Below are 14,157 nucleotides of genomic sequence, written 5' to 3'. Positions count from 1 at the left end.
ATACAATGTAAGTGAAAGGAAAAGAAAATCATCTGCATCTTTCTGCCCGATTTTCTGAGATTTATTGGTCCTCTCTCCCAAAACCAGTAGATATTTGCACTGGAAATTAAGAAATAATTATCAAGACATTCAACAGTTAAACACTATTCTGTCCTTTAATGTCCCAGGACAAAGATTTCAATTATTCATTGTCATTTTATGGATAAACTATTAATGTATCATCATTAGCTAACAATTTTCAAAGGAAATAAGTTAATGAGGTCTAAGAAAATGTGGGAGTTTTTACCTTAATTACCTGGTTCATAGATCAGAGTAATTATATTTCAACAGACTTCAGGTATAATCTAAAAGTAATTACTGCAGCTGCCAGCTGTTAAAATATTAAGTTAATTGTGTTCCAGAAAAGTTTGAAATAATTTTTGACCTTTTCTGTGGTTAACTTAGATTTAACCTTAGATGGGTTTTGAGAAAGCAAAAAGCCATTAATACAAATACCGACAACAAAGCCATACTGATGCTCTTGAGAGGGTATTTCCAAAGCACATTTTTAACAAGCTAATGTTTCCTTACACAAATTTAGGACAACATTTGAAAACGATTTAATTACTCAGAAAAAAAGAGCTATCCTTCTTAATTTAGCACTGGGCACCTACTGATTTCAGGCACTGTGTCTTTCCTGATACAATATGCCAGTCAGCCAAGAAAAATCTTTAGGAACTGACCACCATTCATGACTGGGAGGTTGAGCCATGCAGAAAAGCCTAGGCAGACCACAGGATGATGGCTTCAAACAAGCAGAGCAGATCCAGGTATCCTGAAACAAGGGCGGATGTGGCTTAGTATGAAAACATATGGGCATCAGAAATTAAGCAGAGAGAAAAGCACCAGAAAAGGGCAGTATGGTGGGATGTCTCAGGAAAAAGCACCTGCAAAGTGAGGGAAGTTTTCTTGCTTAGTGTTAGTTTGGGGCTTTAAACCCTGCTCTTCTGCTTTTCAAATCCACAATCTCTTTCCTGCCTCCTTCTAGGAAGGGCCACTTTCTGTTTCACAGATTTAGAAAAAATTAAAAACTCAACACTCTGCAGCCCCAGAAAACCAGGAAGTTAAACTGTGCTACACATCTGCAAATAATGAGCCCAAAGCGATTGAAACAAAAAACCTCAGGAGGGAAGGTTAAAAATCAGTACTTGATTTAAAAAAAAAAAAAACAAAACAAAAAGCAACTTGGCTAAACAATAACCTACCAAAAAAAAAAAAAAGAGTCTGGCCATCCAAAAAGTTTTGTCAATAGCACTCAACCCAATTCTCCTTCCTCAGCTGCATACAGCTGATGGGAGGGATAACTGTCTTCTCCTGCTGCTTCTAGGCTGCTTGCAGCTGGGTCATCCAGGCTCATTTTAGGCAGGTCTGCTCCTGATCTCTCAAAGATGTGCAGTTTCTAGCCCCTCTCCTACAGGAGTGTCTCATTTCTGAGGAAGGGCCAGAGGACCATGGGGGAGATCTTGTCCTCATCTATGCATTTGCAACAGCTGTTGTATTTAACTCATCCCAAAACTGACCTGTTCTTTAATAATGTTACAAACATATTGGGCATAGAGTAAGGACTAACTTCATAAGTGATTGTAGCTTGTTCGTTTACCCTTCTCCTTTTTCAGGAAAGCTTCATGGACCTGTCAACACATACCAGTAGGCACTTCTCCGGTTTCTTAGGCATCAAGACATAGATGGGGCTCACAGAACCTACCTGCATGACCATTATTAGCAGAAAGACATGAAACAATCCTTCTAGCAGGAATTGGATTCCTGGATTTCCCCTTCTCTATAATTCTTCATCTATGCAGAATTATTTGGGCACTCTTCCCTTTCAACTCATGTTTTCTAAAGCATAATTAAATGCTTTTCCTTCCAATAGTGCAAAGCACTCATGTCCAGACCTGCTCTGTGCGGAAGAAGAGCAAAGGTACTCTTGTCCAGAGTGATCTTTAACCAAGCAGTTAGGAGGCCTTGCTGGAAAGCAGTAGGAGATGTAGATTTGGACCCTCCCAGGAGAAGATAAAGTACTTGTAGACTTTTATATAATACAATCCTTTTACATTTGTGCAAGTATTTTAGCAGCAACATAAAAAAACTACATTTTGAGTACAGGGTGTGTTGAGTGGCCCCGTTCAGCAACGTGTTCTGAGCAATGGACCTCAAATTTTGGCTGCCAAGAGGGAAGAGATGAAAGACACATTCTTTTTGCAATATTTCCCTCCTCTCAGCAGTTCCAGGAGCAGCATGTAGCCTCTTTTGGATCTCACGTTGAGTCTCCATACACCATGTGCAAAGAGCAGGCACCACAGAAAGGCCTGAAATGTGCTCCAGCTTAATTTTTGAAGAAAAATCTCTGTTTGATATCACCTCTCCCACTGCCATTTCATTTTCACAGTGATCCTGGACATCTGAGCACTTGCTGTGCCCTGTTCTAGTTAAGTTTGCAGCCCAGATCCACAAAGGTGTTTTGACTCATAATACCCATTGCTTTCAATAGAATTTAAGAATTCAAGAACGTCTGTAGATCTTTTCTGTGCTACAGATAAGACAAAATGGGCCACAAGGCGTTGCATTACGTGAGGTGTCACACTGCTCCAGGCAAGGGCTGGTAAGGATTTAGAGAAAGGCCTAGAGTTTTCCAGCCGGGCAGCAGCTGGGAATTGTAGCTTATGCTTGGAAGTGCTGAGCTTCAGCGTCCCTCTGAACAGCATTCAGAGGACAAGGAACAGAGGCAGAGTCATGTCAGGATTTGGTACATTTGGTATGCCTACCTAAAACATGATTCATTTTATGTAATATTTATCTTGAAAACAAAAAGGAGTAGTTTTTTTTTTTGTTTGTTTGTTTGTTTCTACTGATTTATTCCTAGCCAAACTCTGCAGGACAGAAATGGCAATGGAGGTAAATCTATAAAGACTCTCACTTCCTTCTGCAAACTATCCCAAAGAGTCACACAAGTCACTGGTGTAAATGCTTGAAGGAGAAAGTTGCAGCAGGTGCAGTAGGACAGATAAAGTGAATATATACCAGCCTTGGTGACTGGAGGGAAGCAGCTTAATTTTACAAAGAAAGGCTATGTTTCTAAGTCTCCTCTTGTGCAATGTTAGGCCCATAAATACTAGCAGATGTGAGCACTGACCCTAAGGAAAGCGTGTGGCTGCATCTTACTTCAATGGAATAAGGCAGAAAAAGGAGAATCTTTTCACATAAAATGTAAATTAAGTGTCTCATGGGATAATCTCCCTAAAGCCTCTTTCAGATGCTTCATCTGTTCAGTAAGGACCAGGGATTCTATGAAGGAACTGGGATATTTGCAAGGAAGAAAGTGCATAATTTCTGTGACTCTCCTCAGAAGAGCAAAGCAGGCTTGGCAGCTATGGCAGTGCTGGCCTGAGCTACCAGCTGCAGCTGCTGCTGCTCCCAGAGCCACAGAGGTGCATGCAAAGAGAATATAGGGACAAGGTGCTTATACACATAAGCATTTCTAAAAATCCCAGCAGGATCAAGGACTTAAGTCATTGCCTAGACATTTCCACATGCTCCCAAATCTTAACACACAAGAGAAATTTTAAGTTAAATAGAATACAAAGTAAGAATATAAAAGTTTCCTGAATGGGTCTTATTAAAACCCTGTCTCTGACAGTGACTGATAATAGTCGATTAGGGAAGGAACAGAATAAACAAGGCAAATGCAGAATAATCCTTCTCTGACATAGCTACCCAGTTGCTGACAATGAGCACTTAAATCTAGACCCTCATGATTTATCAGTTCAAGAGAAAGATTCATAAATGGTATCCTGGAAAATACATATTCCTGAGAAAAGTGACAGGGAGCCAGTGAAACAGCAAGCTGTACTATTGCAAAGCTCAAGAACACTCCCAGCATGCAGATGCATTAAAAGAAAAGAAAGAAAGAAAGAAAGAAAGAAAATCAGCAAAGAACTGCCACTAATCCATGAAGTAAAATCAGAAAACTTTTTCTCTTCAGGGACTATCAATTTTAATATAGTGTCAATGAGTTGAAAGTTAACATGATATAGGGACATCAAAGTGAAAACATTAGGAAAATACTCTGGCAAACTTAAGAGAGGTAGCAAAAGTATCAAATGCAGGAAGTGAAGAGACAGCAAGAACAAACAGCAGCTTCTTACTGAGAGGAGTATCACAGATAAGGATTTATTTGACACATACAGAAGGAGCACGTTGTATTGAAACAAAAGGGTTTTTGCCATTTAAAAAAGAATGCTGGGAGAAAATTCTTCTTATCTTACCAGGCACAAAGGCTGGCTATATGAAAAATGAGCATGTTGATCATCCAAACAGAAAATGCCGCCTCAGTAAGGGCTTATGTACACATGGAGAGCTGCAGAAACAGCTGTTCCTGAGCAGCTCCGTGTACAGATGGGCCTTCGGTGAGAACGCAGTGGAAATGCTCCTTAGCATTAAATGAGATAAGCCTTTAAGCTAACAGGTCTGTGCAAAAGCTTAATGGCAATCTTTTGCAAAGCAAATGCCTTATTATTTAAATACACTTGTGTTCTCTTCAGGCATCATGATTGTGATCCGTGTTCAGCTGCAAATGGCTTTCTCCTCTTGAATGCAGTCTACTTGAGCAGTAATGTCTGGGAATGACAACCAGGCCCCTCCAGGAACATGGTGACATTGCAGCTTTTCCAAACATGCGTTAGCAAACAGTAGGAAATTACTGTGATCTTCTGTACAGCTGAAGTGAGGCACAACAGTTACTAAGTATTAAATACCGAACTTGAGCCTTTTTCTAGGATGTCCTCCCTCCCTACCACTTTACCAAGGAATTCATATCTCCTGTACCCGCAGCACAGCATCACAGCTTCCATTCCACACCAATAAGTTAATGCCAGCGCCACTGCCCTGCTGTGTCACGCAAGGTGAACTGCCAGGCCAGTTCTCTTGCAGTGATAGGATATGATGGCTCATGTGCCTGAGGAAAAGATACTGGAGAGATCTCTGCAAAAATGTATTTACAAGGCTCATAAAATTCTGCTGCCTTTACTCTGAATATATGAGACAGGATTGCTGGACATGACAAGGGGGGCAAAATCAGATTCTTCATGTAACCAAAACTATGCAAAGAAGAGAACAGTCTCCCACAATGTTCTTCCTCATCCTAACAGCAGAACTAAGAAGAGTCCAGGTTTTTCAGCATCACATAACTAGTGCGCAGTGAAATGTGCGACGGATCTCTGAATCACAGAATGATAGAATAGTTGAGGTTGGCAGAGGCCTCTGAAGATCATGTAGTTCAACTCTGTTGCTTTTGAATACCCTCAAGGAGCAGAGATTCTCTGGGCGACCTGGTCTGATGTTGACTACCTTCACAGGTACATAACAATGGAATTTTCTGTGCTGCAGTTGGTCTCCACTGCCTCTTGTCCTATCACTGGGAACTACTGAGAAAAATCTGGCTCTCTCTTCTTTACCACACTCCCTAATTTGTATTTAGACACACTGATATGGTCCCCCTGATCATTCTTCTCTTCTCCAGATGGAACAGTCCCACATCTCTCAGCCTCTCCTCATCTGACAGATGTTCCAGGCCATCTCTGTGGCCCTTTGCTGGACTCTCTCCAATACCTCTGTCTCTCTCTTGCTTTGGAGAACCCAGACGTGGACCCAGTACTCCTGATGTGGCCTTACCAATGCTAAGCCAGAGAACAGAATCACCTCCCTCGACCTGCTGGGAACAAGCTTCCTTAGGCAGCCCAGGATACCACTGGCCTCCTTCTCTACTCTTCTAGTTAGAGAACTCAGACTTCTAGCATTTGAGCAAAGGAAAATTCTGTTAGTGACATAATACATCTCTCAGCCATCCAGAAAAAGAATAATATTTTCAGCAGAGAAAAAAAAAGTCAATAAAACACAGAACACATTCCTTTTATTCACACAACAAACTGGGTTTAATGGCATAACAGACTGGGCTGTGTTGAACACAGAGAAATATATGCATTTTTGTGCAAAGTGTTTTAAATGTTTTTCAAAAACCCACAAGCAATGTGTTAGCCAGTTACACACATATTCTCCCCCCATAATCAGCTAGAGATATGAAAAATACTGTATGCTGCATGGGCATGGGATCAAAAAAACTCTCAACAATGTACTTTATACCTAGATTGTAACTGATTTTAATGAGGATGGCATTTATATTGAATACATTTAGGTAAAACAAAATTTATTTTCATTAGTGATGATTAATTGTTCAGTGGATTGTTAATAATCAAGTCTGAATATACCATACTGTCACTTTGGAAGGAGGTTTTCTTTAAAGCACAGGGCTTCCTCAGTAAGACTGAAAATACAGTATTTTAAGCTCTCTAAATATGTTTCCTTTCTTTACCCTAAAGCTATCTGGGAGAAGTTTGAGCTTTCCATTGTTGTCTAGGATTTCTGGTTATGTCGCTCAGATTGAGCTGCTGTGAGTCTAGAAATTCTTGGCACGTCAATGAATATTTACACATCAGCTCTCAACATTTTTCACTGAAAATAAAAACATTGCCAGATGTATATGCAGTTGCTCTAGATTTAATGTTCTAGATACACAGTACTCACTATGCAAGCACTGCCCAGTTATTTGCTTATGCGCCACAGATTTTGGGTATCAGACTCAATCTGCAGACACAGACTAGCTCTGTCAGGACATTTACAGGAGGTCTGGTACCTCTCAAGCTTGTTAAGTGCCCTGTACCTGTGCAGCTTGTGTGTGACTTGCCAGGTGCACAGCAATCTCAGACAGGAAGATGGTTGCCCTAATACCAACACTGATGGTGTATTCACTGCAAGGTGTAAAGAGACATCCATTCATGAAAGCAGAACCTCCCACCATAGCTGCTCAGCACACAAAGAACCGAGGTAGGGCATGAAGGAAAAATTCTCCTACTCTGGAAAAGAAGCCTTTGTATCTTTTCAGATACTATATTTACACAGTTAGCCTCTTATTTTTCATTTTGCAGAAGTATAGAGGTAAAGGAAATCCTTTGAAGAAAACTTTTTTGTTTGTTTGTTTGTTTTTAAAGAAAAAACACTCTGCTGTCCTTCCTGCGTCCTGCTCTTCTGGGGCAGTCTTTACTATTTACATATGAAGCAGAGAAGCACCAGATGTTGCCTGTTTGCACTAACCACTGGAAGGACAAAGGACGGTGTCAGATTGCAAGGTACAAGGAGAAGCAGGAGACTCCCTTAAAGGGATACGGCAAGGATATAAGGTTCCTTTTTATCAGTTAGGATGGCTGGCATGGACACTTCTCCTTGCTTCCTCCAGAAAACAAACAAGCAAAAAAACCCAGCTGGGCAGCTCTTTCAGTAAGGGCTGTTCCTTACATATGTGCCCTACAGTGGTTCAGAAAAATAACCAACATTTCAGGTGCAAAAAGAATGAAGGATTCATCTTATCATTACTGTCAGAATGCATTAATAAATATGTACAAAAACAACTTTGTCCCTTCACAGGGTCATAAGACATTAGTTTGTGTTACTTTTTATTTAGGACTAGTAGGCATTTGAGTTTCTCAGAGTATTATTGTAGTTGAATTACAGCTTATATACTCTTCATGACACAGAAGAAGGACATGTTTTCTTGAGTGGCTTTTTCTAATAACAGCAGTTGATCTTAATATGTGAAGTACGCAACTTTCCATTTGTTTATGGTTAATTTCAGAATTATTCTGCTTCAGACGTCTCTGAAAACAAACAGAATAAAATTGCAGAGTGAAACAGGAAACCTTTACATTTGTATTTAAAAATTACACCAGGAGTGCAGCTGACTGATCTCTTGAGACAAATTAATGGCTTTCAGTTAGGGCTCTTCTGTGCCATAAAAGGGTTTGTCAGTCCAATAATACCAGCAATCCAGAGACTACAGCAAAAATAAAGCTAATATATGACTCTGACACAGCTATGCCAGCAACTTTGCATAAGTGCATGAAACTCGTATCAGTAAATTATTCTTTTACTAGTACAGCTTATGCTGTAAAGGGAAATATTTAATCTGTACAGGTGAAGGAGCTCAAGCTGTGACTCCAGTGAAGAATTTTCCCTTTATTTCTCCAGCTTAACTACAGCCATGTAGACTTTTTAGTGTTGCTGGTCTACTGGACTGAGGAGAACCGAAAACGACTTCTTGGGCTCCCGCCTCTATCTGGTGGGCTCTCCAGCTAGGGTGAAAGATTTGCGGATCTGGGACTGCAGGGAAGTCTTGATCATTTCTTGAAGCTAATGGCAATATGCCACTAAGATTTAGCCAGTGGATCCTCTGCTCATTTTTTTTTAATGAGCATTAAAAGACATATTCAATATAGAAAGGGCTCCACCTCAGTCTCTTTCATACAATCACAGAAAAATAGTACAAGTTAAAAACAAAAGGTGCAATTCATCCAAACAAAATCATCTCCATTACAGAGCTCTTGGCAAGAAGAGAAATAGTCAGGAATTAATGGACTAAAGTGGGAGTGTTACAGAAACTACGCCTAAATAATAGCAAAATGGGTTGTTCTAACCACAGGTGTCTTCTGGAGATATTAAAAATGAATCACAGAATCATAGAATCGTTAAGGTTGGAAGGAACCTCTAGAGGTCACCTAGTCCAACCCACCTGCACACACAGGGTCACCTAGAGCACGTGGCACAGGACTGCGTCCAAGCGGGTTTTGAAGATCTCCAGAGAAGGAGACTCCACAACCTCTCTGGGCAGCCTGTTCCAGTGCTCTGTCACCCTCACTGTTAAGAAATTTTTCCTTAAGTTCCCATGGAACTTTTGGTGCTTCAGTTTGTAGCCATTTCCTCTTGTTCCATTGCTGGCCATCACTGAAAAGAGAGTGGCCCCATTCTCCTCACTACCTCCCTTGAGGTACTTATAGACACTGATCAGGTCCCCTCTCAGCCTCCTCTTCTTCGGGTTGAACAGGCCCTGCTCTCTCAACCTTTCCTCATAGGGCAGATGTTCCAGGCCCCTGATCATTCTCGTAGCCCTGTGCTGGACTCTCTCAGTAGCTCCACATCCCTCTTGTACTGGAGGACCCAGAACTGGACACAATACTCCAGATGTGGCCTCACCAGGGCTGAGCAGAGCGGCAGGATCACCTCCCTCGACCTGCTGGAGATAGTCTTCTTAATGCACCCCAGCATCTCATCAGCCTTCTTGGCCCAGAGAGCACACTGCTGCCTCATGGTCAGCTTATCATCCTCCATGATGCCCAGGTCCTTTTCTGTAGAGCTGCTCTCCAGAAGGTCGGTCCCCAGCCTGTCCTGGTGTCTGGGGTTATTCCTCCCCAGGTGCAGAACCTTGCACTTGGCCTGGTTGAATTGCATGAGGTTTTTCACTGCCCAGTTGTCCAGTCTGTCCAGGTCCCTCTGGATGGCAGCGCAGCCCTCTGGGGTATCGGCTACTCCTCTCAGTTTGATATCATCAGCAAACTTGCTGAGGGAGCACTCTGTGCCTTCATCCAGGTCATTGATGAATAAATTGAAACAGGACTGGACCAAGGACTGACCGTTGGGGGACACCGCTAGCTACAGGCCTCCAGCTGGACCCTGCACTACTGATCACCACCCTCTGAGCTCTGCCATCCAGCCTGATCTCAATCCACTTCACTGCCCACTTATCTAGCCCACATGTCTGGAGCTGTGCTCTCTGTTTTGGTGTTCTGTTTATGTCACTTCTGCTTGCCTCTGTCTCATTTTTCTTTTCAAGGACATGGGATGAGTGATTACAGCAGCATCAGAACTCTTCCAGCTCCTTTCAATAAATTTCTCTCATGTCCAAGGAAAATAATTATTATGAACTTCAGTGCCTCCTAAAAGATAGAAGGTGGTCAAACTGAGTTTACTTATTAAGAAAAAAAAAAGGAAAGACACTTGTGATGTTGTTAAAAAGAAAGCCCCAATCAATGCATGTTAAGATTTTTTTCTTACTTTGCTTTGATTCTTTAAAGAAAGGTTAAAATATGTTAATGACAGTTGTTGCCATAGCAAGATGAGGCCTCTGTAGCCAAATCACTTGTTTAATTGCTTATTGTTCTACCGTGATGAGGTCATGTTAACAGCATTGACACTCTGGGCAATTTTATTAAAATTAACATAGTAATAACTTGAGGCAAATATCTGTGTTTTATTGCTACCTTCTGATTGGGATGAGGACTAGTTCTTAATAGTATCATCCTAGTGTACTTTGGCCCTGACTCTGGAAGGATTTTTGTTGTTGTTGTCTGAGGCACTAAAGAGACACTGAAAATAATGAATACTGATTTTCTTAATGCATGTCTGACTGTTGAGGTTTATGACTGTACTTCATTATTTTTTCTTACAGTTTTAAGCAATTTGGGTCAACAGATTTCATTTTAATAGCTCTCAAATTCTAAAAAAAAAAAAAAAAAAAAAAAAGAAAAGTCCTGAAGAAAGGGAAGACCATGCATGAGAAAGAGTTAATTGGAAGAGTTCTCAAAGTAGTACTATTACAATGGGATGGCATCTTGGCAGAAATGCAAGAGACATTTTTTTTTCCATTATTTGACTTTAAGTAAGTGCAAGACAGTTTTTTTTTTTTAAGCCTTTTCACACACTAAAGTTTAATGTCATATACCTAAATCAAAACCATATTTCTCAAAATGATCACAAAAGTGCAAGGGCAGAACTTGATACAAATTTTAATTGATAAATAAGGGCCATGACAGGGGATTTGTGATGACTGAGGGTGAGGGAGATCAGCAGACTATGTGCTCTTTGGCTATGTAATGACCTTAGAGGGGACACTGCCCCGGAATCTACTGCGGGCCGCAATTTATGGGACTTTTTCACAATCCAAGAGAGACTGGGATCTACATTGGGGCCGCAAAGGTCTTTACTTTCATGTTTTGCTAAAGCTCTCAAACTAGACAACTAATAAAGCGTCACCTGTCCTCTACTGATAGGGAGTTTAAAGGGCAGGTGGATGAAGACTTGAAGAGCTAATGACACCACAGCAAGCGGTATAGTTACAGACTGACCCTCCAGGCAGTCATTGCTTCTTGAAAATGTCCATAGTCAAAAGGGCTATTTTAGTCATAAAGAGAGTTTTATTTTCTCTTTCTCTCCTTCTGGCCTTGTTTTCACTCGATAACAAGTACCCATTCTCTGCAGCACATGACCATGTGAAGCATGTCCTTTGCCTCCTTGCCTTTCCTGTAATTTTTTGATTTCTGTGGCTGTGAGCAGGTGATACCACATCTTGCCCTGAAAGGCATGGAAATTATCAGATAAATTAGAACTAGCTGCAGTGTGCCGGTGCCAGGGCTAGAGGAGGGATAGAGTATCATCTGCACATCTTCCCATTTACGTAAGCGAGGTGGGAAAACTCATTTTGGATCCAGGGCACTGTCTGGTCCAAACAGAATGGAAATGCTACATGTCATTAAAAAAAATAAACAAAATACATTTTGAAATAACAAATCACTTCATAATAACTTTATCTTTCCCACTGTTTAAATATTTCAGGGTTTGCTGGGTTATCAGAGATTTCTCTTAGGAAGAGAAGCTGATCAGCTGACTAAAGAAAAGTTCATTAAAAGTTCAACCTTGACTGAGAAGAGTTTAGATTACACAGTTTCATTCAAATCTAGATACAAGTCCAATCTGTGCTTAGCTGGAAATGATGCTTGGAGCACCTGGGAAGCAAAGGCCTCTTCGCTAACACTTTGGGCCTCCTGCAGATTGCCAGGGCAGAACCACAGGGATTCAGTGGAAATACAAATAATTCCCTGGCAGCTTTTTAAAAGCAACAAACCTTAACCATGCATTACATGGCTTCTGCTGTCAAGGTTTGTATTCAGTGTTTAGCTTTTGTTAAACAAAATTGGTGTAAATGGGAAAATTAGACAAGCTTTCAGATACAAAAGGCTTTCATTGAGTCTTCATTTCTTCTTTCTTGCATTATTCTTTCTAACTGTAATTGTTTGTCTAGTTAAGATTTTGTCCCCTCCTAGAAGCCTGTGCAGTTATGTTCCCAGGAGAGCAGCAGGTACCACTTTGACAAAGATGTCACTCCTAAGAATGGCAGTGGGTCATAAATGGCAGTGTCATCATCAGAGACTCCTTCCTGGGTTGTTCACAAAACATACACTTGCAACAGTGACGGCTCCCTAGGAAAACTATCTTGTTTTGAAGAATGATGATTACCCGTGAGTTGGAAAAATCATTCTGACTACATTGTTTACATCCATAGGGATCTTGGGACACACTCACCTTTTTTCTCCAGAGACTACATGCTTATTTTGAATTGCAGTGTCTTGAAATGCTTTTCTTATGTTTTCAATTATCTTTTCATCCACATAGTCATTGCTGTGCTCTTCTTTTTGTTCCTTTTCTCTCTCACACTTTCCAAGCACCTTATCTGTTGGACCTAAATAATTAGCAAACAAAAGGCATGAGTAAATGGCAGATTCTGCCCTTGCACTGTAAGGAGCACAAAAATAAAAGGTAAAGGAAACACCGTTTTACTGTATCACAATATCTCATACTGTTTCGTTGTTTCACAATGTCCTCACTTCTCTCATTTTCACAGAGTTCCTAAGTAAGTGACTTGTCTCAAGTTTCTGGAAGGTATTCTGTGGCAGATGAGGAATGAAATGAGTGTTTTATAAAAGTCTTCACACTTTTTAAGGACATCTTCTTCCAGTTTTTACTTATAGTTCAAAGGATCTGGACAAATCAGTTGTCCATTCACTATTTTCTGTTCACAGACAACACTAAGGTTTAATAAAATGGTGAAAATCTATGATCACTAACTGTGTAAAAGCAGACAGAAGAACAAATCTTACAGCATAAAGAAAAGAGCAGTCTACCTGCCACAAGCAGTCTACCTGCCATCTCTATTGCAAATACACTCCTATGTTTCATTGCCTGAAGAGATTAAACTCTGTCACCAGGAATCTATATTACTTCTTTCCTAGGATGAAAACCCTCAATTTCTTCTCATCTGGAAGACAATTCAACAAAGATGCAGGATTCAGTGCGGCCTGAGGTTAAAATTAAAAGTTTGGAAAGATGTAACTTTGTGTCTACCCAGATCAACCTGCAGCAACGCTAACGAAAGACCTCAAAAGCAGTGCCTTCTTCCACAGGAACAGGGGCTCTTGTTTGCTCTGCGGGTCAGTTTTATCATGCCGCCTCATACTTAGCAGAGCTGCTCAAAGCAAAATTCACACAGAAATGATTTCTCACTTCCGTCAGCAGCACAGCCTTGGCCGGTATACCTGGAGCACACCTGACATAGCAGCGGCCTGCAAGCACCGGCAGCTCCCAGCGCAGCTCACGGCACTCAGCTGTGTTTGAACTCAGAACAGGGCATGGGATATCTACACTCAGCAAAGTAATGGATAACACGCTTCAAAAGCCAGTGGCCTTACCTCGAATGGCAAAGCGGTGTGAAACACGGCTCCCGGAGCAGCTGCTCCTGTTTGGATATTAGGTTACAATGTGACCTGCAAGGACCGGCAAGCACATACAGGCCTTCCCAGCCTATCTAACCTGCTGGCAAGGCCGTGCTTATCAGAGAGCTCCTTGCTTACGGATTCTCAAACACAAATCCTCCCATGCCTATCCTTGAGGCCACCATGCTCCCCTTCACAGAGAAAATAGCTGCGTATCTTCCCGGCAGTCACCGAATCCCGCTCGTGCTCCTGCTCAGACTCCAAATGGCTGAGCTGCATCTCTCTGAAAAAATGGATTCATTTCCTGCTCCATAAAAGATCTTTTTAAGGCCTGAGCTAACAACTATGCTTGTTAAGACAAACCTAGCCACAGCAGTGCAGAGTTTGTCATGGACAAATTCACCCACTAGTCCTCCTATTTCTTTCCATTACTGAGTAAATCAGCAACATATTTGTAGATCTGAGCACCAAAAGGAAGAAGAACTACGATGAGAAATATAATGAATGTTTCACCCCTAATTTTATTCACTATCTTCTAAATAAACGCTTCCAGGTTTGTTGATCATTTGCGAGTGGGCTGTGTTTGATATAGTAAAAGTAAACTAATGAATAAAAGAGACACTGAAGGAACAAGCTAATCCCCGTGATTCAGCAGGGGAAATTTTGTTTGTGCACTTAGACTTGCTAATAT

The 14,157-nt window shown here is 41.1% G+C and overlaps 1 protein-coding gene across 1 annotated transcript in view; it reads right to left on the bottom strand.

Annotated features, from left to right (window-relative positions):
* Window positions 1-7,394: 7,394 nt before the first annotated feature.
* THEMIS (thymocyte selection associated) overlaps window positions 7,395-14,157 on the bottom strand; it is an 81,488-nt gene continuing 74,725 nt past the window's right edge. Inside the window, exons 6-7 of the mRNA XM_088530320.1 lie at window positions 12,280-12,436; window positions 7,395-7,745 (exon numbers count right to left, since the gene is read on the bottom strand). Coding sequence (XP_088386446.1) covers window positions 7,736-7,745; window positions 12,280-12,436 — 167 coding nt within the window. The 3' untranslated portion in view covers window positions 7,395-7,735. The remainder of the gene's footprint in view (window positions 7,746-12,279; window positions 12,437-14,157) is intronic.

Source organism: Tinamus guttatus, unplaced genomic scaffold (genome assembly GCF_059628265.1).
Source record: "Tinamus guttatus ecotype Peru unplaced genomic scaffold, ASM5962826v1 Tinamus_guttatus_pri_ptg000366l, whole genome shotgun sequence".
NCBI classification, from domain to species: domain Eukaryota; kingdom Metazoa; phylum Chordata; class Aves; order Tinamiformes; family Tinamidae; genus Tinamus; species Tinamus guttatus.
The sequence above is the reverse complement of the archived record's forward strand: the minus strand, read 5'-3'. Positions and strand labels throughout refer to the sequence as shown.